Genomic DNA, 19,741 nt, shown 5'->3' with positions numbered 1-19,741 from the left:
GTGTTTCGATCCGCTCCAATGTAATTTCAGGGAGAAGAAACTTGTAGTTTTGATCTACTCCGTTGCAACTTCAAAGAGATAAGAATTGGTAATTTCAATCTGCTCCACTATAACTTCAGGGAGATAAGGTTTGTATATTTTTATCCTGCTCCACTGCAACTTCAGGGGGATAAGAATTGTGGCATCGATCTGCTTCAATGTAATTTTAGGGAGAAGAGATTTGTAGCTTCGATCTACTCCGCTGGAATTTCAAGGAGATATGAATTGGTAACTTCAACTTGCTCCACTGCAACTTTAGGGAGATAAGGTTTGTGTATTTTTATCCTGCTCTACTACAACTTTAGGGAGATAAGGATTGTGGCTTCGATCTGCTCCAATGTAATTTCAAGGATAAAAGATTTGTAGCTTCGATCTACTCCACTAGAACTTCAAGGAGATAAGAATTGGTAACTTCAACCTGTTCCACTACAACTTCAGGGAAATGATATTTGCTATCTTCAGTCTGCTCCACTACAACTTCAGGGAGATAAGACCTGTGGTTTCACCGATTTGTTCTCTAGGGAACATGACCTATAGAGTCCATTTTATGGACCTATTTATGCCTAGTAATTAGGATGTTATGATCAGAATGAATCAAATGCTCCCAACTAGATGTGTATGAATGATATTTGTATGAATGTAGAATATCATGAGAATGATCCCTTTTTAATGTTTGGGCTGTCATCGCTCGTTGTTCATCAATGTTCTATCACTGACGCATTACCCTACCTTCTTGTTCAGCTGGTATCTCTAACAGAAAACCCGAAAAAATAGCCATAATTTAGACTATTCTTTCTCAAATGTTTCCAACCCTGAAGTTTGGTTAGTTCTAAATAATAATCCTATTTCAGGTCATCGTACTATTTAGAAGCTTCTAGAGTAATATGCAGAACTCCTTTTGCTTGAATATTATCAGTCCATTAATCGCTATTTCAATGAAAATGCTCGAAAAAGATTAACACAATGGACAAGATGGAATTTTATTGAGAGCAAAGCTCGAAGTGAATAAATTAATCAAGATAGCAAATTTTGCTAAGATACGAAATGAATAAGATGAAAATAGGTGCCCCAGATATCGTAGCATGAGCTTCTCTGCACAAAACTTCTCGAGGACCCTTATAAACTTGATATGTGTTTAGAAGTCCTAGAAGACTTTATTGATGCCCCAAGATGTAGCATCCCTCATTCTTGTTAATTCGGAGAGGACAAGACTACCACATGCCTCACATTTGATCAAAAATTTGAATTGCTTATTCCTAGGTTTTCAACTCAAAACCCATTTGGTCTCAAGGCACCCTTTTGCGAGTTTTCACCTTGGCCTCTCCTTTTTCTTTTTCTTTTTTTTAAGTGAAGTATTTCTTGCTTGAATCAGAATTCACAGGATTAGGTAGGTTCTTGCCATCCATCTTGGTCAATATCGATGCTTTTCCAGATAAAGCCTTCCACATAAGGTCCTTCCTAATTTGGCATCCACTTTCTTCTGAAGTCCTTTTGTATGGGAAGGATCTTCTTCAATACCAGGTTCCCCTCATGCAATTCTCTAGGGCGAACCTTTTTGGTGAGCTTGCATCACTTGCTTTTGGTACATTTGACCATGACAGATAACTTTGAACCTTTCTCTTCAATTGGGATTGGATCCAAAAAAAAACTCAAAGAGAAGGAATCTCGACTTCAATGGGAAAAATCGCGATAAGTCAAAGAGAAAGGCGTTGCCTTGGTAGAGGTTTTTATTTTTTTTGTTTTTTTTTCCTCCACTGTACCGTTCATTTTGGGGTGACATGCTGTTAATCTTGAACAGACTGCAAACTTCTAATATCGTGCTGTTGTTTAAATTTAGTGCATTGTCAGGTATGATCCTTTTTGGCATTCCATATCGACATATGATTTCTCTTTTCTTTTTTTTTTCTTTTTTTTAAAGAATTTGATGACTGTTGGCCTGGTGACATTGGCATATATAACAGCTTCCACCCACTTAGTGAAGTAATCGACGACCATAAAGATGAATTGATGACCGCCAGAAGCTTTTGGCGAGATCGGTTCAATGACATCCATGCCCCATATAGAGAAAAGGCCATGGATTTCATTGATTCTTTATAAAGTAGGATATGTTTCTCACCTTGTTTTATCATTCTTAACAGATCAGGAGATAAGTTACAGTCTCGGTCATCTTCAAAGTCCTATGGTTCCTCTAGACACATATTTTGCTCAAAAAGAGGTTCTGAGTCAATAGTAGAGTCACTCATATCATAGATATCTGGAGACCTGTTATAGGGACGAAGGAAGATCCAAAAAACAAGAAAATCTAAGAATATTTATTTGTATGGTATGATTATAAATGAAATGGAAATAATAAAAGAATATTTGCTCGAAGTGATAAACAAAGATGCATTTTATTGAAATAAATATGTTGGACATAGGCTTATCTCACAAAAGGATTCTTATTGCTCCTAGGCTTAGAGCAATAAGCGTGTTTTAGACATTACTCCACAATGGTCCTAAAAACTACAAGAATCTCCTCTACAGTCCAATTGTTCAGAACGCTTCTAGGGATGTAGGAATAAATTCCTGATAGGTTTTTTTTGTTTTTGTTTTTTAGTTCCTTCTTCAAAGGCACAAGTATCTTTCCCTTCCGAACCATCGATATCTTCAAAGAATTTCAATTCTTTATCATCCATCAGACTCTATACTAGAGTTCTAAACTCGACGCACTTTTGGATTTTAGAAAATTTATTGTATGCAATGAAATGTAATGTTAATGAATGGAAAAGATGTATGCAAAAAGGCGTTGATTCTAGTTCAATTCCATTAGAACAACTTTACTAGAAAATAAGTTTCTTTACATAAAGCGGATACATACATATACGGCCTTGCCCTAATACTCAAAGTGAATACATCGATCCTTTTCCTCATATCCGTATGTTAAGATCGAATCTCGTGAACTCTTCAAATGGGTGCCTCATCTATCTCCTTTTTTTTGTTTGATCTAAGCCACGACCCAGTGTTCACTCATCCTCGTGATACTCGTTAGCTTCGTTAGCGACTCTCGAATAATCTTTGTTAGCTTGAATCCTTGGGCAACGAAGCAAAGTCATGTACTCATTCATCAGAATATCACCCTTCCTTCGTTACGTTTTTTCGGACCGTATTCGGACGACCGCATTGTCTTTCACTTTATCAAGAAATCCATTTTCCATGACAAGCTCTCTACTTAGCAACTGAACGTGAATCAACACCTCTTTTCTATGATGAAAATGCAATGCAATCATAATCAAAACAAAAGAAAATACGTCGGTAAAAACATAAATAACGAAAAAAGTACCTCTTTGGATGACCGTAAGGGGTTCGGTGCGGTTCTACCTAGGGTGGGCTCTTAAGGCTCTCTATATAGGGTTCAGTTCTAAAGTAAAGGTACCCGAACCAGCAGATTCCTCGATCCTCACCCATTATAGGCTTATATGGGCCGAGTTCAGTTCAGGGGAATACATTTCCTTATGGCTGCACGGAGATGAAAATCTCACGAAGACATAGGTACGGATGTATCTCGAAAGCAAACCACTATCCTGTATGGAGGTCAAGACCTCACGAAGGAATAGTTTCTCACTTCCACTTAAAAAGGGTATAACCGAACGGTTATGCAAATACAATATATAAAAATATGTCGAGAGACTTAAACAAACAAAGCAAATATAGCACAATGATGCAAACTATAAAAATAAAATGCAACGAAAGGATCGTAAATTTAAACTAAATTATCAACTTTTGACAAAAAGATAAGAAATAATCGACTCGTGGCTTGACTCTCTTATTTGGTTCCCAGTGGAGTCGCCAAGCTGTCGAAACTATTTTTTTGTAAAAAGGGTCGACTTGGATTTTGAAAAACGAAAACGAATATGGGAGTCGCCGCCAATCCTTTTTGATGAGGTGTGATCGGATCACCTTGCAATTCAATCATTTTAACAAAACGTTTCAATTTTACTAAAACAATGATTTTGGTCTATGAAATTCAAGAAAAACGGGTTCGGGAGTCGGTTACGTGCGAGGAAGGATTAGCACTCTCGTCACGCCCAAAATTGGTACCTAATTGATTAATTAATGTTTTACTGTCGAAAGTTGAAAACTTTGATGAGACTTAAAACACGATCCTTTTGTTAAAATCACCTAAAAGAATTTAAAATGGGCGTATTTCACGTTAATCGAGAGAAAGAATTCCCTGTGAGTTACGATATAATCTTAAATCCCGAAACGAGAATAAATGCCGAAAATTTTATTTATTTTTAGAAATTTTTGATTATCTAGGTTTTAGAAAAGAAATCATATTCCATAAGTTAGAAATCGATTTTTTTAATTCCCGAGATAATTTTGAAAATGTGTTTTTGAAAAATGGTTCGTATATTTGGATTTATCAGAAAAAATCGAAACCCTATAAGTTAGGGAACGACTTTTCAATTCCAAAATACGAAATATTACTTATTTTCTAATTTTATATTTTTACAAATTCGGATAAAATGTGTAATATTTAAAATAATACATGAATGAAATGTTGCATTAAGAAATAAAAATAATGAAAATAATAAGGACAATTTACGAGAATCATATAATATACTACTCTAACATTAATAAGAATAATCGAAAGATAAATAAAATAAATAATAACAATGTTAATAATGCCAATGTATGCATATAAAAAGTACAACACCAACTTAAAAAAACAAATAAATACATAAATAATGTAAGGAAAAATAGTTTATAAAAAATATTGAAAGTAAAGAACTGAATTAAAACATAAACGAGATTTAAAGGCACAATTTGGAATAAAATATGCAAATAAATGAAATAATAAAACCATAAAATAACAATAATGACAACAACAACAAGAACAACAACAACAACAACAACAACAACAACAATAATAATAATAATAATGATAATAATAACAACAACAACAATGAAAGTCAAGAATAAAATAAATAAAATAAAACAACATTAAATACGAAAATCAAAATAAAAAAGAAATGGCAAGCAAATAAATAAAATAAATAAAACACAACAAAAAAGAAAATAAACCTAGACAGAGATAGATGGGGATTAAATTGACATTAAAATAAAATTAAGAGCCTAAATTCTAATAAAATAAGTTTATGAATATAAGAGGGGCTAAAATTATAATAAAATAAGCGCAAAAGGACTACATTGAAGTTTAATAAAAAATTTGGATAAAAATCGAGAATGAAAATAAGGTAGAGGACCCATTTGAAAGGCGCGAATAACTTAGAGGGACCAACTAGGGAAATATCCCTGCCCTCTGAAACGCGACGTTTTGCTAGGACTAAATCAAAAATGAAATAAAATTCGAAGTACAAATTAGAAAAAAATAAAATAAAATAAAAATGATTGGATTAAAACAATTGAATAATGCGGAAGGGTCTAACGAGCAAATAGACCCTTCCACAAAAACACGCAGATCCTCCTGTGAGTCGGGTCAATGGGAGGGTTAAAGGGGTGAAACAATGTCGTTTTGGCCACTGGGGTTAAGGCCCAAAACGGCGTCGTTTCTATTCTTTATAAAAACCATTTTTTTTAATTTTCATTTCTCCCATTTCTCTAAAAAAAAGTCAAAAAACTACGGCCATGGCTTCGGCAATCGGGCCGTCATGGAAGCCACCAGTCGCCAGCGACGGCGTCGCTGTCCACGGTGGCCAAAAAGTCAGAAAAGGCCATTTTTTGGCTTTTCGACTCTCCGACCCCAAAAAGGCGTCGTTTTTCCATCGAAAACGACGAACCTCGGCCTCCCACGATGGTGCAAAACGTGGCAAAAGGGTAAGTTTTCAGTCCCTTTTTATTTTATGGGTTTCTTCCTAAAAAATGAAAACGAAGAAAAGAAAAAAAAAGAATAATAACAAAGAAATAAACTACCCTCGAAGCCTCTTTTTTGCGTTTGAATTTTTTTGATTTTTGTATTGAATCTCTCCGTAAAATTTTATATTCGATTTTTGTGGCTTTTTATAGCTGAAAAGAAAAAAGAAAAATACAATGCTATCTTTTCTTCGCCTCTATGTCTGCATGTTTGTTTTGCAGGTATAAGGGCCAACCTGTGTACGGAGGTCGACGTGGCGGTACGGAGGAGCGCGTGGGAAAGGTGCGGTGGCAGCAGCTGAAAAGGGGGCTAGGGTTAGGTTCTTTTTCTGAAAATGTTAGGATAGTGGGCCACTTGGGCCGTCTAGGGTTTTTTTAGTGTTTGGGTTTGTAAATTGGGCTTTTGGGTTTAATGCATATTGGGCTGCATATGTGGTAAATGGACTGTGGACTATTATTTTGTGTTTTATAATTATGATTTGGACCCAGGCCGAAGTTGACTTATTACAAATTATATTTTAAAAATTAATATAATGATAAATAATTTTCAAACAATTTAATATAATGAAACATGAGATATTTAAATAATTTAAATTTTTATATATGATTGAAATAACTAATATAAATAAGAGTATTTTGATCATTTTTTCTTTCAAATGCAAAAATTAAAAGCTAAAAACAATTAAAACAATCTCCGTTTTTAGGTATAGATAAAAAATACTTTTTGTATCGCAATTTTAACCTAAAAAATAAGATGTTTTTGATTGGGTGGAAAAATACTTTTAGAATCCAAAACCCAATAAAAAAGGAGTCCTGAATTAGATAGGTGGAAAGCAAGGTTGAGAGAGTTTGTTAAGATTTTGGCAGTGGGCTGGGCCTCTATGAGAAAATTGGTTGAGCCTCCAGGCCCACATTGCTTGCTTGGGAGGAACCTTTTCTTGCCTCTTAGCTTAGCCTGCTAATTATTTTCATTCACATATTTATCAATTTCATCATAAATTTTCTACTAATTTTATTTGTAGTTTAAACAGTTCTCTTAATTGTATTTATTAATTTTATCGAATAATTATAATTTTTCTTCACAATAATTTAATATAAAATTGTTGTGTAGCATTTTGATTTTTCAAACATGAAATAGAATGGAGCCTAATAGCTGAATCATTTAGAATCAATCTCATCGGTTCAGATCAGTTTAGATCTTTGATTTTTTAATTTTAAAAGATTTTGATTTATTTAAATATTTAAAAATATATACAAATAAATATATAGTTTAGCTACTGTAGCCTAAATCCACGAGAAGAGGTCTGATGATATTGAAAATTCTTTTCTATTTCTTCTCATCATAAATATCTAATTTCATAAGCGACTTTATGTTACGTGTTTTTATACAATTAGCAACATTCTAAACTAATTTGTGACTCTTTTTTTTTTTTTGGGTAAATTGCATCATTAATCGCTAAATTATTGTTTTGATTTATAATTTGATCACTGAACGATTCAAAAGTTTTTATTCGAGTCACAAGGCTGTTAAAACCGATGTCTGCACCAATGGGAATCTCTTTTTCTCCTCCTCTTTCATATTTCAATTTATTTTTCATGAAACAATTTTGGGGATGTCACGAATCTGCAAACAAAAATCTAAACAACTTTTTTCTCTTATCTCTGACACTGACCGTCAGATGGACTTGGATCTAAGGTATGTTTTTCTACTCGTCGATGAGTACTGATCCACCATATCGATCATCGGACCATGGCTTGGAGCTCGCTAGCGAAACTTTCGAATAGTTCAGTGACCAAATTATAAATTTACTCATAAATTAATGATTAATATCCACTAAATGTGTAATCATAAATAAATATTTGTAGCATGTAATTATAGCATTGGAGAATATCTGAGTAAATATGGTAGATAAATAGGTTGTAAAAAAGAAAAGAAATATAGGTTGCAAAATCTGAAGATATTTTGGATTTTAAATAAATAGAGTATAATGGCTTTGGAATGTGATTGACAATGTTGTTCCCCTTATCCCCATTTTCAACCACTGATTTGTATGAACACAATCGCTCTCTCCTGCCCCATTGATTTATTTGTGTATCTTTTCCCAAAGCTTTTCTCTTGTCAAACATAGATTTAAATGCTATGGTAGACTTTTAATCAATATAAATTGCGTCATTCTCAAGACTTAGAATTCATATTTGGTATGCTTGGTTTGCCATCAATATATTTTTAATTTTACTTGAATCATATTATTGTGGTGAAATACGATTTAGAGATTGGAAAATAATTTATGTAAAATGATGATAAATGGCTTCAAATCTGTTTCTTTTTTAGTTTCTTAAAACATATATTGATCTACATGTATATATGTTAGAGATAATTAATTACTATTTAGTTAGTGTAACTAAGTAGCAGTAAGTTTGTTAAAGGTTGTTGATAATTAGTTCGTAATAGTTAGAGCGTGATAGTTGGGTTATAAATACTAATATTTGTATAAACAAATTTTCAGTTTTACAAATACAAAGAAATATATCAAATTTTGTTCTTTCTTCATTTCCTTTTTTTTTTTTTTGTATGTTTTTTATATTTTCATATTGTTTGAGCGTTATCCATCATGGTATCAAAGTTAGATTTGGAAATTATTGAATCGGGGTTTGAGTAAGCTTGTTGCTAGAGTTGATTTTAAGATCATCACTTTCATTTGTTAGGCTAAATTATAACATTTATAGACTCAGTGTGCAATCAGGGGATGATTCTCAGATGTTGTTTGAAACTCAAGGTACTAACCCATTCTACAATAAGATTATTATGATTTTGCTAGATTGAACCAATTACTTGTTATGGCAACAAGTTTACTTCATTGTTGTAAGTCATTCTTTAAACAAATACATTAAAAGTGCTATGAATATTCAAGAGATTTTAGTGAATGAATCTGGCAATAAGATTGAGAATCTGATCTATCTAGCATATAAAGAACAAGATAGTGCTCGTGCTAGTTGGTTGTTTGCTTCAATTAGCCCCAACATCTTACCTGCCATGGTTATGTGTGCATCATCATTTTGAGATTTGGATAAATTTTAGCATATATCTTCTACATCTTCAACTACAAGAGTGATGCATCTTCATTGTATGTTAAATTACAGTTGGTATCAACAATTTGATTTAAAAGAAAAACAAAACAAATGACTGAAATTGATGACTGGGCAAGTGACTAGTAACGGGTGTATTCGATTCGATTTAGTTCAATTTTTGGATAAAGATTGAACTAAACCACTCAATTCGATTTTTTACTTTTGAAACCAAAATCAACTATATTGAGTGAAAATTGAAATATCTAAAACTAATAATTTCAGTTCAATTCGGTTTCATTTGGAGGTTTTTTTTCCAACAATTCTGGTCTTGTTTGTCCAAAAAAGAATATTATCTTGTAAAAATTCTAATATTGTATTTTTTTCACAACAATCATAATATATGCTTTTAGATTTATTTATGCATTTATAAAATGAACTAAATAATTAAATTAATATCATAATCATTCAAACAATCATTTAAAAATTTATTTTAAGTTGATATTAAGATGATAAATCTTTTAAAGTTGTTAAAAGCAAATGTAATACACAAACCATTCATATATATATATATATATATGGCATAATGATTTATTTGACTTCCAACTTTATAAAAAAGGTCATTTTAGCCCTCCATTTGATTTTTCGCCTTATCTAGCCCTTAAACTTGCGTTATTTGTCAAATCACCTCAAAATGGATGAAAAAGTTAACGTATGTTAATTTTAGTTAATGTGGTATACACGCCGATATCACATTAACAATTAAATTTTTAAATCTTAAAAAATTCAAAAGATTATTTTAAAATTTTAAAAGCATTAAAATTATTAAGAAGAATAAAAATCATAAAAGTATATTTTTATTTTTAAAATTAATTAATTGCTAACATGGCAATTTACATATATGACACATCAACAAAGTTAACAAGCGTTAATTTTTCCATTTATTTTGGGGTGATTTAACAAATAATGTAAATTCAATGACTAAAAGAGGTCAAAATTAAATGGAAGGCTAAAATGATTTTTTATAAAGTGGAGGGTCAAATAAATCATTATGCCTATATATATATATATAATATTTTACCATAACATTTCTTTTAATTAGCTTAATTAATTGTTAGCTTTAATTAGTTATAATTGAATCATTGCAATATGTCATATAATCGGTTAAATTCAAATATATATAATTGATTATTTCTTTTATAAATAAAATACTATAATGTTCCATAATTTTTTTCTAATCTTATAATTCATTTATCCTAATATAAAACTACAATTTCAATTTTTTTAATGAAACACTTGGTAATTTTTGCATGATTATATTTAGTTTTTATAACATAATAATTATTGGACTAAATAAATTAGTTCATATTTCATCTATTATTTTATTATTATTCCTTTAAACATAAGATTTTTTTTCATTCGATTCAATTTAAATAAAATAATTTTCATGAAAAAAAACCCAAACTCGAATAGAATTGTAAAATTTAAGAGATAACATCAACTCTAAATCAAATTAAATTATACAAAATCCGAACCAAATTGAATACATCGACTCGCATTGATTTTCTCGATTTATTTGCCGAACTTTAATCACTAGAGAAAAAGTGGACGGGGAAAACGAGTCGTAGGGTGCTTTTGGCCCCACTCACCAATTTCGTACTATTTTCCTATATAATTTATCAAGTATGACATTTTACTAAAGGTCTGATATTTGAATTAAAAATAAAACCCAAAAGCTTCAAATGAAATTAAAAAATTGGCCTTAAAAAAACAAATATTTTATAAAATGGCCAAATGTTGGCACCACCCAAAGTGTTTGGAGGCCATATTTCTAAGTTGTGCGGACTTTTCAATATTATACTCTACCTACCGCCGCTATCAACCAATTAATTTATCACATTAATTTCAAATTAAGCTCACAAACAAATTTATAATGTTGATGACCCGATGGTTAAGGTATTTATCGCTCTAGATGTGACCTGAATTCGAGTCGCGTAGTTACGTTACTATTTGGGCTTTATCCTCTTCTTATAATCTACAAATAAAAAAAATAAAATAAAAAATCTATGACACTGATCTCATCACTTGCCTACCTTTTAATTTCCTTTTGATATTTGTTACCTAACTTTTGTTAGAATTACACAATGCTATAATTTCATTTAGTAATTTCAGATATAAAATAAATCATAGCATGGGTATTATTGTCAATGCAAGAGGACGTAGGTTTGAGTGTACTGAAACACATTATCTTCCTATTTATGGGTTAGGAGGGACTATGAATAGTTTTAGATCTTATGTCATAAAGAACATATATGATGAGAATTTATAATGATATTATTAAAAAAAATAAAAATACTTCACATTTAATGCTTTATTACCGTTGAGCGGAAGGCAATTGTTAGTTTAATTAAAGCCTATGAATCTTCAATCCTAGATCACAGTCATATATAGGCTAAAAGTATATGTTTTTTCTTTTCTTAAACTTCGGTAAAAGATCCAAAATATCCTACTACCATAGGAGGGAAATATGAGACGGAAAATGCGTTGGTCATCATGGCTAATGGCATGGCTCATTAAAGTGCATCCTTATATAATAGTCAAAGCCACTTTTTATTCATAAAGTGGTAGTGTTCCACTAAAATTTGTCCATCTACCCAATTTTTATTTCATCTTTCATCTTTCAAACCTAGAATTAAATTAAAGAATTGAAAATCATAGTTGGTGTAGGTAGTAAAAGTTTTGTTCGGAAGCCCGATTCATAGTGATTTAATTCAATTGATTCAGATAAAACTGACAAAATAAGATATAAGAATATATTCTTATTCTAAAAGATTCTAAATTTTTAAATGTGAAAATGATTCCAACTTAGTAAGTAATTTAAGGAATATTTAATTGACTTGATATATAATATTCAGAGACGAGATTGAAGATCTCAAGTGTTTAAAGTATGAAATTGAGAAAAGACGAAAAATGAGGTAAGGGGCGATTGTGGAAACCAACTGAAAGGGTGACCCTTCAACGTTCCAAGCACCAAAGGTTGTTTAAAATTGGGTCAGAATAGGGGCAGCAGCCAGCCATGCACCTCACGTACGCGGCCACTGCTCTTTCTACTTTCTAATGCTTACTGGACCCACCTCCTAATTCTCACAACTCTGCCTTGTGTTTTTCAATTACCTACACATCTATGTCTTGTACTATCATTCAAGGGAATCTAATTCGCTTAAACCAGTAAGTTTTGGGTGTAATAGTAAAATATATTATATTTGTAAAAAATATACGATTTTAATTTTAAATATAATATTATTAGGCATAGAGGCGATGCCATAGGGGTTGGTAGAAGGTCTGATCCCCTAAAATGATTTGAGTTTTAATTCTTTAAAATTTATAAATTAATACATGGTAAAATTACACTTTGACACTTTAAAATGACAAAATTTTAGTTTAGTACTTTAAAAATTATAAAAATATAAACTATTAAAATGATAAATTTTTATTTTAACTCTCATAAAATATATAATTAAAATCTAGTCCATAATTTTTTTTTAATTTCACCCCAATTAGAAAAGGAGTCATAAAATGAATATGAATAATAAAATAAATATAAAAATACCAAAAGATATTTAAAAAATTTCAGCCTCTTGAACTAATACATTTAGATAAATAGCTGACTTGAGAATAATTATGACTCAATAAATGCATGACACCAAATAAAAATATCATATCATGTCATATTATTGGAGCCACACATTGTTAATTATAAAATTAAACATTAATATTATAATAAAATCATTTTCTAAAATTAAAAATAAACATTTAAAAACATATAGAATTTTAAATTTTTTATAATTTATAATAGAATTAAAACTAATTTCTTATCCATATGATGCACAAATTTATTGTATTTAATATTGACAATATATTTAATAATTTTACATTACTATTTTTTATGTTACATAGAAATAATAATTGATAACTAAAATAGTCCAACAACAATTTGTTAATTTAGTACACATTTCCACATAAATTTTATATTATATATATTTACTAATATTTCATGTAAGTGTGACACATAATTAATCATTGAGTCAAAATTTTATCTATAAAAATTATTACTTTAATACTTTATTACATCATGATGAGACATTTACAGTTGTATAAATATTATTAAAATCAAATAATAGTAAAAGTACCACGTATCGATCAATAATAATTTCGTGATGAAAACAAAACCTGTCAAATATTATTTTTATTTGGTTTATAACTACAACACTAATTAATCAAGTAATAATTAATATAAAATTTTAAATGTGGTTTAATATGAATTGAGATTTTAATTAAGGAATGATTATTGCACCACTAATAATTAGAACAATATTAATATAATACTTATAATCATTTTATATTATTAATTTATTATAAAAATAAACGTAAAACATAAATATATCAAGATTATAATAGAAATGTCATTAATGAAATAATTATAACTATTTTATTTTATATTAATTGATTTTATAGATTTAAAAATTATAATTCTTAATTAATTGATTTTATTTATCATAATTTTTAAATAAATTTGAGTCATGCTATTTTTCGAGTCAAGATTTGTATTGAATCAAACTGGTTTGATTAGATTCAATTAGTATTTATAAAAATAATTTAATTATAAAATATAAAATTTATTATAAAACATATTTATTTTCTTTTGATTTTGACATATAAATTAAGAAAAATAAATAAACTTATACGTTATAAATACTATTAGATTACTAATATATTGGTATTGCATTTTTTATTATATATAATGTTAATCTCATACATTTAATTTTTATCAATTATAAAAAATGATTTTAATATAATTTAATTATTATCGTGTTTAGAAAAAAATATTTAATTAATTATAAAAACTTGAATTTTTATTATTTTTAATTTATCTAATTATATTTAATATTTTTATAGACTTGAAATTTTTATGAATCGATTATTTTTAAGTAAATATGATTTCATGTTAATTAATATTTCTTTTATTATTATGATCACATAATAATTATTAATTTAATTTTAAATATAAATTAAAATATTCAAAATTACTCAAGGCGATATAACAGATTTGCAGGTGAATCGATAAATTTGCAGCGGAGTGGGTTTGATGGCGGTCACAAACACATCACATCCTGTCTTTATATTCAATGGCGTTGATGAAGATCTCGGTTTTCTCTTTATTTATCTATTTATGGTATGAGATATGCTACTTGTCTTGAATTATAACGTGACGATTACAGAACAATCATACAAATTAATGCAGGCTGTACATTCATTATTGAATGCTTGCTTAATTTCATGTACCTGATTGGCTAAACAATCAACGCCACAATTTCTTTTGGTAATATTGGGTGACGTTCAAGAAAGGAAAAACATCAACTCCGCCCTTTATTTTATATAATGTACATTATCATTCTCGAAAATGAAAGACCAAAGAGAAAATTGGGAGTAAATAAGAATGATACAGAAAACAGTGAGTAAAAAACAAATTTATGTATATAGGGAAAAAAGGAATAATGCAGGGAAGGAGGGATATAAATTATAAATATATATACATACACAAACTTTGGTGATATCATATGCACTTTCTTTTATTGCTCTAGAAAACCAACAAAGAATCCTTAACGTCATAGTTCATCTTCTCCAAATTAGGCTGCACAGCGAACTGAATCATTGGCGGCGGCCCACAAGCCAAGGCAAGAGTGTCGTTGGAACCCACCGGGATATGCTCTCTCAAGATGCTTTCGGTTATGAAACCCAAGCTATATTGCCATCCTTCTCTGATTGATTCTTGCACCACGTACCATACCTTCAATCGATCATGCTTCTTTGCCCAACCATCTAGCTCTTCTTTCAGCAAAATATCGTCTTCGGTTCGGTTGGCATACACCACGTACATCTCTGTTTTGTCCTCTGGGTCCTTCAAGATTGCTTGGATGACTTGATAGATTGGGGTGATCCCTGTCCCACCTGCCAGCATTGCTAACTTGTTGGCAAACTTGGGTTTGCCATGGACCTGAAAGTTGCCTCGACCTGTGTATTCAATGTGACCTAAAGGACCCTTCACGTCTAGGAATGAACCTAGTGGGAGTGAGTCCAAATACTGTGACATGAGCCCTCCATTAGGGAATTTTGGGTGTACCCCTTTGAAATAAACCTTGACCACTAGATCAAAGTGACCTACTTCATCGATGGCACTAGTCGGAGTGTAGGCTCTCATGCAAAGCTTATCATCAATGGTGGCACATAAAAATATGTGCTTTCCAACGGGTAATCCCAGCACTTGATCTTCGGATGGCAATGCAAATCTGAACACACGGACGTCATGGGAGATGGATGTTTTTTGGATGAGTTTGCATGGGATTTTCTCACGTGGAACCAGAGCTACAGGTTTTGTAGGCACAGCTTCCTTAATAGGAGCTAAAAAGCTCATTACATTGGATGCCCCATGCACGGAGGAATTAGGGGATGAGGTCGACGAGTCGGACGCATAACCCGAAGTGGTCAACTCACCGATTCGATAATCTTCAAGCAGTTTCTTGGCTTTATCAGAGTGGATAGCATCAAATTCTTCAGTACAATCGGTTCCAGCATTGATCAAAATACTGTCAGCGCCACCAGGATGATCCTTAAGGAACCGAGTGCAGTCGTAGATATGGCCGTGGACGACGATCCAAGCGGAATCAGCAGAGTTATGTTTCTTAACCTCAGACATTGAAAATGTTTTAGAGGCAGTGTTCATGAAAGGAGATGAAACACTCTTCTTTAAAGTGGGGTTAGCATCAGATATTGATTTTTCAAGGTGGCGTTCCTTAGCCATCCATCCCCCGGTTTGGTTTCCTGGCAACGTTGGGTGCTCGAATACCATACCGATTTCTCCTTTGTGTGGCTTGCAAACGTTTGTTTTTACTCGGAACCAGCAGTTGTTCATCATTCCCTGTTACATCATCATTCATTCATTACTTACTGAACTTAATTCCTTTGAATAATATAAACAAGCTTAGTTCCAAAAACTGTATGTACCATGACATTCCATATGAGCTTCTCGGGTTGGGTGTTAAGGGTCTGATCCCAGGCTCGGACTGCAATTTCCTTGGCTCCCAGCAGATCAAGAACCTCAACCTCCAAGGACCAGAAGCACCAGCACCAGTACTTTCCATATTTGTTTGGTTGCTCAGGGTGGTCCACGGTACACACTTGCCATGTTTCTCCACCATCCATTGTTACCTCCACACGTGTCACCTTCTTCCCTCCCCCTGTTGTCAATTCATATATAGAATATTAAGTCAAGAAAGACGTTATATTCCTACAGCTACTTAATAAAAAAGTAACCAAGTAATTATATAAAAAGCACGTTTAATTATGCAAGTACCTTAATAACCACGACTCTTCTTAAAACAGGAAAAAAGACTAATTCCATATTGCCCACTTACATGCATTCCCCAGCACACAGGTTTCAATCCAACCTTTTTCCCCATTTAGCCTTTAACTCTTTAGTTTTTGTATATGTTTGTTTGTTTGTGTTGTGATGTCAAACAGAAATTGCCAACTTAACTAAACAAACCAGAGTTGGCTCTTGGAAATCTTACAGGCTTCTTAAGAGTTTGGCATTCAAAAACCAGCAGCACTTTTCCCTAAATGATAAGGGAAACAAAAGCAATTGTATCTATCCTATGTTCCAAAGTACAACCCAATCTTAAGGAAATTCCAATGGACTTGATGTAACATTGTAACTCGAGAAATTCTAATAACTAGAATCCCATCTTTCTTTTCTTTTAAAAGAATTTTAAATATGAAACTTTTTATTCTTTCTTTATATGGTACAAGACAAAATATCAAATTATTTTTCTTTTATGCACTAAGATCTATAACGGCTTCCAATGGTTTCCCATCCATCGGTGAATCCTTGTATCTAATCAAACAAAAGCGTAAGTAGGAAGGCATGTATCAGTAGACACTTAAATCTTGTCTTTTACGTACCCACATTTCATTTAGTTCTTTGCATACTTAGATTTCGACTGGAGATGAACCCAAAAAACATAAAATAAAATAAAAAAGTAAAAGATTCCCTTCGAAAGAACAAAGGAATCTGTCAGAGGAACTCACCGGAATATGCATAGCCCCTTAACGTATATGGCCTTTGAGTGGTCCACGCGTTGATCGGCAAGATCTCTTCATGACAAGGCGTCGTTATCGCCGAGTTAATGTTCAACTCATTGATGATATATTCCGGTTTATACCACCAACCTTCACACATTACATCACAATGTTAGCATTTCCCATGCACGAATAATCTTATAATATTTTTACTGCTCTGTAAAAAGAAAAAATAGGGATTGTTTATTTTTACCTTCAGCGTTGGCCAGCTCGGCATCAACATGAGAAGGAAGTACTCTGTTATCTTTATAGTGATAATAATTGTCTGATTCTTGTGTGGTAACGATAATTCTCTTCAACCATTTCACCATTCGTCCACCGATGAACCCTGGGATGATCATCCGTACCGGGAATCCATGATCTGGAGTTAAAAGCTTACCATTTTGCATGTAAGCTAAGATAATATCCCGAGAAGGGTCCATGGCGAACTCCTTTTTTATGCTAGTTCCATACTTGGAACCACCGCCTCCTGGTAAATCTTCAGCCCCTTCGAAGCACACATTTAAGGCATCATGTTTCTTGCTAAGGATCCCACATCGTTTGAGCACGTCACACAATGGAACACCTCTCCACACTGATGTGGAAATCCCAGCTGCTCCCCAGTTGAAACCTATGGTTTGTTTGATCATGTTTTGTTCTTTACGTCGATTCCCAGCACAAACCAGGGTAACCGGGAACTCACGGCTTTGGAACTCGTTAACCAGTTGATCCATGGTTAACTTCACCGGTCGTTTAACTAAACCGGCGACTTCAACGGTCCAGTCATCCCAAGAAGCTTTAGGGACTTGACCATGGTTACGAACGTAGTGAAGAGGAACAGGAGTGATGAAACCATGGTGCATGAGGCGGTTCAAGGGAGGTTCAGAGTTGAAAGGGTGTTTGCCGGTGAGACGAACCATGGAAGCGTTACGCTCGACCCAGTTATCGGCCGTTGCTTCATCTCTAGGGTCCAAGATGGAAGGTTCAAGCTCGTTACCGGACTTGATAATCAACTCTTTGTAATGCCCGTTGATCTCATTTCCTTCATCATCACTGGAAGAGTCATCATATTCATGGTCGATGAAAACATGTTTGACAGGGCGGTGGATTTGGGTACTTGGACCGGGCTTCAACGGGGCAAAAACACCGTTCAAAGCCGGTTCAAGGCGCCTGAACTGTCGATTATCGACGTAAGCCGCCATGGGGAAGAGCTTCTTGGAAAAGAAAAACGACTCTTTCACTTCCTCTCACTTTTTCCCTTCTTTTGGAGTGTGTTTCACTGAAGGAAATTGAAGGAAGTAGGATGGGGGTGAAGTCATTATATAGGCTCTTTGGGGGCCTTTGTGGGTAGAAACTTGTCAAATAGAAAATAGGCTCTATGATTTACTACTATATATATTTTTATATAAATACTAAAATCGAGACGCCCCTATGTGGTGCTCATTTGTTTTGGTTTTTTTCCCCTTTTTATGTTAATATATTTTTGGGTGAATTATTAAAGGGTAAACACTCAAACTATACTTAGAGATGTAAACAGTTCAATTCGAGATTCTAAGTTAATAATTTTCATTTAAAGTAAAAATAAATTGAATTTTTAATTTTTGAAGTAAGGTTATAGTTAATTATTTGTAGAAATAGGTAACTTCATCGTTGGTGTAGTAGATGCTTTATAAAAGATTTGGAAAATAGATTACCAACAAACCAAACTAAGATTACAACAATAAGTTAGAATTAACTTTCAATTTTTAAATTAATTACCTAGTAATAAAATATCCCTTAAAAGCTTACTTCTCCACTATTTAATTTTACATTCTTTTTAACATGAGACTTAAGATTAAATTACCCTAAATTTTAGTGGGTTATAAAACAATTCTTTCTCGAAAATGTAAAAGTCTTGTATTTATTGTTCATAACATCCTAAAAACTATTTTTTATTTAAAATAAGTTAAATTTAAAATATAAATATAGTTTTAGATTGAGAAGTTATTTTTATTATTTTAAAATAAAAATTTAAATTTAAAAAATATACTTCTTTTGATAAATAAGGAGAAGGTTGGTAACACCAACTATGTCTAAGTGTCATGGGACTAGAACTTTAGTCTCGTAAATTGTGCGGCCTTAGATGATTTCTTTACTTTGAATCTGCCTAAGTCAGCTTCACTCATGCAAAGGTGAGAATTCTCGCAAAATTTTTCTAAGGCACCAAATTCTAACAGAAGCAAACTTGAATCAAACGAGCAACAAAGAACAGAAAACTCAAATGAAAATAATGCATACAAGATGTTTGAGTAAATGCTCTCAGATATATATTCAATTATGAATGAAGTGATTACAAATGAAAGGGGAGGCCTCTATTTATAGTTGAGCTCTCCCAGAATCAACAGTACAGTTTGAGTTACATTGATAGTCAAGATTAGAGCCTATCTACAATTAAGAGTCCTAAGGGATTTAAACTTTATACAATCTTATCCCTTTTGGATTTACTCTATTTACCCTGGTAACTCTAGTTTTACTAGAGTGTTTCCCTAGGTCACCAATGCTTCAAGTAAATGGATTTCTCTACGGGTTTCATGAGTCGGGCCAGTTTAGTTGGGTTAAGTGAGCCCTA

General features: G+C 32.1%; 1 protein-coding gene across 1 annotated transcript; it reads right to left on the bottom strand.

The window, feature by feature from the left end:
• Positions 1–14,471: 14,471 nt before the first annotated feature.
• LOC105786148 (nitrate reductase [NADH]) lies at positions 14,472–18,468 on the bottom strand. Its single transcript, XM_012612465.2, has 4 exons — positions 17,348–18,468; positions 17,104–17,244; positions 16,021–16,253; positions 14,472–15,934 (listed from the first exon to the last, which is right to left on the bottom strand). The coding sequence occupies exons 1-4, from the start codon at positions 18,333–18,335 to the stop codon at positions 14,597–14,599; spliced, it is 2,700 nt and encodes an 899-aa protein (XP_012467919.1). The 5' UTR covers positions 18,336–18,468; the 3' UTR covers positions 14,472–14,596.
• Positions 18,469–19,741: the final 1,273 nt, after the last annotated feature.

This window comes from Gossypium raimondii, chromosome 1, assembly GCF_025698545.1.
Source record: "Gossypium raimondii isolate GPD5lz chromosome 1, ASM2569854v1, whole genome shotgun sequence".
Lineage (NCBI taxonomy): Eukaryota > Viridiplantae > Streptophyta > Magnoliopsida > Malvales > Malvaceae > Gossypium > Gossypium raimondii.
The sequence above is the reverse complement of the archived record's forward strand: the minus strand, read 5'-3'. Positions and strand labels throughout refer to the sequence as shown.